Source organism: Pipra filicauda, unplaced genomic scaffold (genome assembly GCF_003945595.2).
Source record: "Pipra filicauda isolate LSUMZ 115617 unplaced genomic scaffold, ASM394559v2 scaffold39_size4671491_pilon, whole genome shotgun sequence".
NCBI classification, from domain to species: domain Eukaryota; kingdom Metazoa; phylum Chordata; class Aves; order Passeriformes; family Pipridae; genus Pipra; species Pipra filicauda.
Window position 1 is genome coordinate 1,053,837 of NW_024104531.1, and position 9,587 is coordinate 1,063,423.

A 9,587-nucleotide genomic window follows, 5' to 3' on the forward strand; every position below is an offset into this window, starting at 1 on the left:
GATCTCGTAGCTCATAATTGTGTAATTTGGCCTAAAGCAACCCCTAGGCAGTGGGTGTTCATGGGAAGCATGCAGAGGGGATTGTGGGGATTAATAGCAACAAGGGGAAAGTCACAACCTGATTTTTCCCCCCCTTTTCCCTCTTTCTTTTGTTCCTCACAGGAGAAAAACCCTACAAATGTACCTGGGAAGGCTGCACCTGGAAGTTTGCTCGATCCGACGAACTGACGAGGCATTACCGCAAGCACACGGGAGTGAAGCCATTCAAGTGTGCAGACTGTGACCGCAGCTTTTCCCGCTCAGATCACTTGGCGCTCCACCGCCGCAGGCACATGCTGGTTTGAGAAACGCTACCTGTTCCAGCCGAGTTTAAGAGCTGGGTCTCTTAACTACCCAGAGTGAATTCAGCAGGGCTGAATCCCCCTCTACAGTGTTAACAGGCAGGGCTTTCCCTGATGTCTGTAACAAAAAAGAATAACAGAAATTTAAAAAAAAAAAGAAGCAGGAAAAGAAGTGCCACTCTTCTCCTCGCCATCTGAAGTTAACCCCGTCTGCCCCTCAGCATGGCTAACCCTGAAAATGTCATCGCAATCACCTGGGAAATAGCAGCCGAAATGCTACAGGAATGGGCATTATTTTACATGCTGCATCCTTTGACAAAAAATGTTTATAGCTTGTATGTTTTCTCAGCTGCCAGACATTTTGTTCCTGAAAAATCACTGCTGATTGGAGGTTTAGATACCACAAATCGATCATGATGATGATGACGACAACGACGATGATGATGATGAAAGCAAGACCGCTAGATCTGTATTACCCCATCTTTTCCCCTTGTTTTGAATACCATTTGGCCGGTGTCAGCATTACACCTGAGCTGTGCTACAGACAAGCTGCGTGTGAGTAGGCAAGAAGATTCTGCTGGAGAGATCCTGCTGCTGAAGCTGACGGGTCACTTAATCAGACTTTTGCAATAACGGTAGTGGCATTTTAATATTGTACCACAATTTGTCATTATGCCCTAATGGACACCAGCCATTTAAACTTTTTCTTTTATGTTTTTTTCCCTTTCTTTTCTTTTGTTGTTGTTGTTGAAGTCTGTAAAATAAGCAAAGGGCAGCAGCATCTCTGCTGAAAGTACAATATTAAGTATCTGTATTTTACCATGGACTTATATAGAACCATTTTCTGATTTATATAGAAAGACCCCATCTAAAAACTACTACCCCATTCTCAATGTGCAGTTTTCTTTCATGCAGGTATCCTCTTCCCCTCAACCATTATTTGAACACAAGGAAATAGTCAGATCTTGTACTTGCTGGTACCAAGGTTAGTGGTGTAGCCATTCGTGAAATGGAATTGAATGTATCATCAGAACAAAGCAGAGAAGAAATGGCTACATCTCTTGCAGAGAAAAAGCAATAATAAGGTAAAATGGCTCTTAAGACAATAATTTACTCCACACCAACAGAAGTGGGGGGTATGCAGAAATAGCATGTAGGATTTAAGCATTAAAGTTAATCTTTCTGATGGTTTCACTGACCTGCTAGGTACCACAGTTAAGTACTTTTATTTCCTTTAACATAATACTTGTGTCTGGAAAGCATGAAAGATACAGGAAAGAGCTGATAGTTGAGGAGTTAGTGGATGAATTGTAAGTAGGAAGGAGAAATGTTTCTGCAGTGGTGCTCTGCAAGACATTAGGTTTCTCCCTGGGAGTTAGGGAATAACAAGATTTTGCCAGCTGTCTAGTATGATATAAATGGCCCTTTATACGTGTACCAGTGGCTGCCTCTGGTGGGATTTTCAATCCAAGCCTTTTCAGATTAAATAAAAGAAAATTCTTGATCTTTCCCATACAGCCCTATAATTGCGAACCAATTTGTATTAATTGAATTATATAGGAAAGAGAAAAACTCTTAGTCATCAGTTATTCATGCAAACAGAATAGTGTTTTTCTGTTTTCTTTCCTCACAAAGATCTGCCTATTCAGCTAAATTTGACAAAGAGGAGGCTTGGCAAGACTTTTTAAGTGTTGAGATTTTCATATCTTAGAGATAAAAGATGAATACGTAAAGGCCTTTTGCAATGCATTTAATTATGAGTATTTGGTTCCAGGAATTGCACAGATTAAACTTGTAATGCCACTTGTTTGTTTTTAAATGTTTGACCATCCCAGTTAATATCTGATTCCTGAAATAAACATAGTAATGTTGTGGGGATTCTGAAATCAAGGTAATCTTTAGGAAAAAGCAGCACAGAGTACCCATACAGATACAAAAGCAATTACAGTTAATTGAGGATTACTGTGACCGGGATAATACTTTATAACAGCATTCACAGGCCCCAGAGTTTGATTGTCTTTAAATAGCCTTAGTATTTCCCCATACTGGATAGTTTATCAGCTCTCTGAAAGAAGAACTTAGTACTGTAGAAGCTCAGGCTCCCCACTGAGTGGTCAGCAGAGAAACCCAATACAAACTACTCACAGCCATGGAGGGAAAAATGCCTTGATCAATTCCCATTGACCATGTTGGTAATCAGCTTCCACCAAATTCGACAACACTGTAGAATCCATCTCCAAATCAGGGACAGATCAGGGCTTCAGGATGGACCACGAGGCATTGCAGGGCAGCAGAACTGTGTCTTTACCAGCAGCGTTACTGCTGTTGGTTTAAAAAAATGGTTGTCAAGTGTTGTGCGTGAGGTGCTTCATGGATTACGTCTGAGGTCTGTCTTTTGTGTACTTCAGTATTGTCCCGTTCAATGCATCTGTCATCGGTGTTTAGGGAAAGCAGTCAGGTCAGATAGAAGTCAATTGATAAAATTGTTTTCCTGCCCAGGAACATTTTACCAACTAATTATTTGAATAGCAGTAATTCAGTTGAAGAACCGATGGTATACAGAATGCCTTTTGGAACCCATGGTTTTTTTCTCCCATAGATAATTAAATCTATTTGAGCAGCAACTCTAGAGGGCATTCTGCTAGTGTACAAGAGGATGTGATATTACTGAGAGATCAGTGTTTCTGATCAGAGATGTGTAACTGGGAGAGATCAATGTTCCTCTTTAGGCTTCCCCTGTAGTCAATGAAGAGAGAAAAACTCCTACTAGAGAAATTGAGAGGCCTTAAATTTCGGCACTGAGCTTTGAACTACCCAGTGGGGGAGCATATGTATCAAAGACAATGGAGGGGCTCATCTCCCAAGGCCGAGGTTGTTCTGTGTGAATCCTTGGTTTTTCAGCTTGTTGCCCATTACTTTATGCATTGGAAACACTGCAACAGAAAGAGGGCCTGGTTTTATTCAAGGAACCCTAAAGTGATAGAGGGTTAAAGCAGCACTCATGCCAAGGGACACAGGCACAGAGTATGTCAATAGTAGCAGAATGAAGCCAAAAGGTAAAGGAGCTTGTGCTATATTTTATTATTTCGCAGGCAAGAAGTATATCCTCAACCTTTCCAGCACATGTGCAAGGGCTTCTCGTGGTGCTGTTACCTCCAGACAACTTACACAACCAGCAGTAGTCCACCACTGGGTTTCAAGTACCCAGTGTGGTTCTTGACAAGTTTCTTATTCCTACCAGCACCTGCAGACTTTGATCCCAAATACTTTCTGAGGTTGTTTTCTGTTTTTCCCCTTCAGAAATATTTTAAGAGAAGTTACTCTGTGGAATGGGGGTGTTTGAATGTGGAGTTGATGTCCCCCAGATCCTCAGGGTGTCCTTGCCTTCAGTGCCTGTGGTTCAGACCTGCCAAACTAATGTGCTTGTGCAAAGACCAAGGGCAATTGCTCCAGGGTAGTATCCTCAAAAGTCCTGGTATCCCACTGCAGGTCCATGACATTTCATAACCATGGCGAAGGCTTACATCGTATGTAGCATGCAGAAATATGAGATATCATCTTCACACAATGTAGTAGGTTCATCTTAATTGAGCAGTTGTGAGACACAAGTATATATCAGTGTCCCATTCTTCCAGAGAAACAGAGATTTAGGCTTTTGAGTAAAGGATAGGTAATAGCCACCATGCTGTGACATTGCCCATTACAGCTTCCAAGGGAAATTATACCGCCAAGTGTCAGATTTCATATGTTTTCAAAAGATTTAAACAGATTTGACAGGAAATCTCAGTAGCCAGCATTATAGGAAAATGCAATGAGCAGACAGCTTTGTTACAGGACTTCTAAAATTTTTAATTGTCATTATTTTTTGAGCACCTGTTATATTCAGCACTGTAAAATTGGCTCATTGCAACAGCAGTTTTTAACTTGGGGATGAAGATGCAGTATTCCTTATTCTCTCTCATGCTTACATAACTAATTAAATAGATTTAGACTGACTTGTATGTATGATTATTTGCTGGAGTAACGTATAACAAAATTAACAGTGTTGAAAATTACATCAGTGATGTTGATGTTTGGGGTAAACTCAGCACAGAGCATGGACAAATAGCTGGACAGCCTTTCTCCCCTTTAATAATGGGAATAACAGTAATCATAAGTCTCGTTTTCCATTAGCCACATTGAAAATGTATTCTAGTTGCCATTTATAAATTTATCTTCTGATAATAAATGTTGTTTAATGTAAAAAAATCTCTTTCTCCTTTATTGAAGATGAGTACCTCAAAATCAGAGTAAGTTTGATTCAATATCCCACTTATTTTTTAGTTTGAATTTTGATTTGGAAAGGTCAGTGTGTGAAACTGCATCTTCCACAGCAATCAAGTCTTAAGATCATTCAGTAAATCCACGCTATTCCCACGTGCTCATCATTACACTCATGCATATAAACCCCAGCACTTCCATGTGTCTCTACCCATGTGCAGGTAATAAAAAGTTTATTAAAAATTAAAATGAAAAAAAAAATCAGAAAAGGAAGAATTTTAAATAAACACTGTTACGGAAAATACTACCTTAAGAAACCAGCTCATGTTATTGTGTTGTGCCTTTGTCTGTGATACATAACTGGAAAAGTGCACAGAGAAATTTAAAGATTGTTCTCTTTTCACATTTTTGCTGTAGCATAACAGTTGCTGTGTAATGTATGCTAATGACGTCATGCCCGTTGGTACCTTGAAAAGGCTTAAATTCTCCACAATAAATCAGGTTTTAGCATAAATATGTAACTGTAAGGATACTGCATCTTTAGAAATCAAAATAACTTGAAATTATTTTACTATACTTGTAACAGTTTAAATATTCTGCAATATATGTGATAGTGGAAAAGTATTTTCCAACTCACAATTTTACATGGGGTATTAAGTAGATTAAATGAAGTATATTTTTAAAAAATACTTTAGTTTTCATTGGGAAAACTGGTAAGATAATGCTTTGCAAAACTTACTGACAAAACACAAGAAGTAAATTGTTCTGTTTTATCAGAGCGTGTTTTCTCTGCAAAATGGAGTGGCCACTTCTTTGCTGTTTTGCAGGTGGCGTGAGATATAGCAAAGTCATTTACACTGAGTCCTTCAGTGTAAAATAAGTCAACGCTCCATGTCTTTGACTGAATAAAGGTAAAAAACACTTAATCAAAAGGAAAACCATATAGAAGGTTTGGGGGGTTTGTGATTTTTTTTTTCCTTATGGCATTTTACAGTGATCTCCAGATACAGTAATGGCAAGCACTCATATGATTTTATTTTTTCTTGTATTTCCCTGACTACAATGCATCTTCATTAAAGGTTGCAGAGCTGAAATAGGCAGCTGCTTTTTGCTGATTCGGGGGGAGTTTAGTCTTTTAGGTGCAGTAACATGTCAAGAAAATTAATTGTACCAGGATGGTTCTGACATTTAAGGTACACATAGACTTCAGTGAGATAGCCTAAAATCTATTTTAAAAGTGAAACAGAAACTGAAAGTGCCTGTAATTAGAACTGATGGGATGTTCCTATACTTTTACACAGCAATAACTTAACGGGATTCTGTTAACAGTAAGGTGAAAATTAAATTTTACTTGGAGAACAATAATGCAGCACAGAAACAAACACAAAGTGCCATTTGTATGTTCACATGTTGAGATACTGTGTTAAAGGTTTTAGTTATTTTCTCAGATAACATCTGTCATATATTTGTAAGAAGAAAATAAATCTTAGTTTACAAATGACTCGTAGCTGTATCGATTCTCAGTAGATGTGATTGGAGGTCGTTGTCAAGCAGTGTTTTAGGGGATTTCTGCCTGTTTTATGTTGGTTGTACCCATGTATCCAGGGTATTCTCTAGTGAAGTAATCCAAAAACCAGCAATAAGCCCAATGGAGGTTTTTTTAGGGAATGTGATAGAACAGGGATTCTCTTGAAAAATCATTTGCATTGAACTCTGGAAACACAGAGTTGACCTTATGTCTCCTTTCTATTTGTCATGTAGTGCTCATAGTATTTAATATCATCTTAGAAATGGTTGACTTCAGGAGTGGACAAAATATATCATTTTTCTTTCTTTTGGGGACAAGTGAGTGAAAAACAGGACTATCAGTCTAGAGACTATTTAAATAGCAAACAAGAAGTTGATATTCCTAAAATAAAGTGTGGAGATTTTTATATTGGGTGGCCTAAACATTTGCATCAGTAGACTAATTGATCTTACCAGTTAACGGCCATTTGCGACTCTTGCACTCTATTTTTTCTCAAATTTTTTTTTTGGTAAATATTAACTAGTGCTAATGGATTCTTAAAATAGCAGTGTAATGCCAGCCCTCATGCTTCTTTTATTTCTAAAAATTAATTTATTGAAGATGAAAATGTAACTGGTTGTCCTAACGCCTTTGACAAGGAAGATTGCTTTTTGTCCTCTGAATTTGTACCAGTAATTTATCCAGGCAGAATTTTGTATTTAAAAAATGCAACATTTTATCTAGACTTTCACTGCCATCGGTGGGTCGCTGCTGGAATCTCACTGAGGCAGAATTGTGTGTGCACAAAGATGCTCATATACAGATGAAAGTGCAGGTGCAAAAAAAAAAAGAAGCACATGAACCCACATGTAAAATAATGAGATGTTCATACACATTGGTTAATCGCATGTCAAGACTGCTAGTTAAGTAAAAAATTTTACTGTTAACCACTAGCAGAAATAATCCCTTCAGAACATGCATATGCTTCCTCTGTTGTCCTGAGTTTGATCTTCAGATATTAAGCACACAAAAGATTACAACTCATGCTGGTGATTTTAGGAGGGCACCAGGGAATGAAGAACAAGAAGGACAAAGGAAACATTAGTTTTGTACCTTGTACCTGAGCTGTAGCTGTTGTTGGAGAGGAGAGTTTGGTTCCTTGTTCTGGAGCAGCAACCCTACAAGGGGGCACCTGTAGAAACCTGCCGTGTTGGAAGGTTTGGCTGATTCCGGCCTTACATGTGTTAGTTCTTGTGTAGGAAAGGGCACCTTGTCTTCACCAGCCCAAAATGATCCAGGGTTTTTTTCCCTTCATGTTGAGGTTTTTCCCTTTTGGGTTTTCTTTTTCTTCCTTAGCTATTATGAAAATAATAGAAAAAAGTTATTTGAGATCCTGTTGTCCCAATTCAGTGTCAAAAGTTTCAATGAGCCAAGATATTGTCAGTTTTAAGAGAAGAGGTGGTTCACACATTGACTTGCTAAACCTTGCTCTTCACTGTGACCTCTGCATTTAAAAACCAACGATTCAGTGTCTGGTAGGGGACCACAGGTGATGGCTTTAAAGGATTGTCATAAGCATGAACCATGAAATACACAAATAGGTTCAGATACCGCTTTTCTCCCTCACCCTGCCTTTCTGTATGTAAAAGAGCTTCTTTGGAAAGTCAGCTTGAGCCAAATCTTCATGGCTTAACTAATATTTTTCACAATTCAGACTCCATGTTGTCATTTCTGGTTTCAAACTATTTTTCACTGCTAAATTTGCATCTTAAAAAAAAGGCACAGTTTATTTCTTTCCTTATTGTGCTATACATGGCTTCCTTGGTAATTTAAGTTCTTTGTTGAACACCTACACAATATGCTCTCTTGACCTGCTGTCTGTCCTTAAAAAGTTGTATTTCCCATTTGCACATTTCTAGAATATACACCGAGATAGTAATGAATTACTGAAGTTTCATACACCATCAGCCTTAAGACTTTCAACCCACACACAGACACATGTATTCATACACTTCAAGGGAAAGAGAGATTTGGACACTGCTGTCAACATGTGGGGTCAAAAATACCATTAAATCAGAAAGTTCTTTCAGCTGTGTTTAGGAAGAAACAACAATAATGAAAAATACCATTCTTGGCCAAGTTACTTATGGAAGAAGCAAATTCCCCTAGGGCATTAGTTGAATGAAGTGCTAAGGATGGGGTTGCATTTGGCCCCAAATTGTTCCTTCTGATCAGGTCATTATTGTTGTATGTACCAATGAGTGTTCATTTGATCCTCCTGTGTAAAAATACAAAAACATCCCGTCATTTACCAAGTAATTCGTTTGGGACCGGAGCTTCACAGCAATGGAATTAGTATGTACAGCACCTCAGTCTTTTTCCTAGATAAGATGCGAAAGGGAGGGCCATTATCGGTAACCCTATAGAGATAATAGTGTCAATAGAGGTCCTACACTTAAAAGGAATAAAAATACCAGTGCTAGCAAGCAAACGTTTTTTAAGTCTTTCTTTTGCCTTCTTTTCAAAAGCTTTTAAATACAAAAATTACTTTTCTTCCAGAATTAAACTTCTGAAGATCTAATTTCCCAATAGTTTCCTCTGCATTTATATACTATGTAGTGTTTAGGCAATGCCTATGTTATAAGTTTATTAATATTATGTAAGTGTTGTTCTTGTATTTATGTATAGTGTATGTATTGTAAATATACTCAGAGCTTTTTTTCCTCTTACTGTAAAAAGGTGATTTTTGCCCTATGATAATGTAAAGGGAGTCCCCTAATGAAGTTCTCTCAGAGGATGATTATTCCACTCTATTCTCAAAGGTTTAAATGAACAAGTGTTATCGTTTTAAATGGTGTCTCAGACATATTTTGTTGGTGCATTGCTTTTCTGTATTCAACTTTCCTATTAATTGAGCTGTGAATTGAAATAGAGTTTAAACCTTTAAATGTATGCATTTGTACAATTATCTGAATGGAGGCATGAAGGTTAAATAAAGCATTTTGTATGGAACAAAACCCCTAATTATTACTGTGGATGACTCAAAGCTTCTGGAATACCCAGTTATTAACTTTTTTAAATTAAACCTTTGTTTTCTATAAACATATAGTGATTTTTAATGGAATTTTTGCTTAAGAAATGGATTTTACTTTTCTGATTTTTTAAAAGCCATCACAGAGAGTAGACATTCTTTCTCCTTTCATAGTGTTTGTGCATCTGTGGAGAAGCTGGAACAAATAAAATAGCACTCAGCAGCATAAACAAGAATGTCCTGGTATGATATAAAAATATTTTGCATTACTGTATAATCTGAGTTCCCTAAGTACTTTAAAATGGAGTTCTGTGTCTGTCTTGCTTTGCTTCTGCCCCTGTCCTTTCCTGGTGTGTAGAGAGGTGGGTACAGTTAATGTGCAGCTTCCTTGAGGTACCTGTGCAGCCAAGAGGGGGTTTGTTCACTGTGTGCCCCTGAAGTGAAGGAA

The 9,587-nt window shown here is 37.9% G+C and overlaps 1 protein-coding gene across 6 annotated transcripts in view; it reads left to right on the forward strand.

Moving 5' to 3' along the window:
* KLF12 (Kruppel like factor 12) overlaps positions 1-9,370 on the forward strand; it is a 246,814-nt gene extending 237,444 nt beyond the window's left edge. For 5 of the 6 annotated variants that reach the window (XM_027713527.2, XM_027713531.2, XM_027713529.2 and 2 more), the window contains one exon: positions 163-9,370. In XM_027713527.2, coding sequence (XP_027569328.1) covers positions 163-344 — 182 coding nt within the window. In that variant the 3' untranslated portion in view covers positions 345-9,370. The remainder of the gene's footprint in view (positions 1-162) is intronic. The other variant, XM_027713532.2, reaches the window with a different exon arrangement.
* Positions 9,371-9,587: the final 217 nt, after the last annotated feature.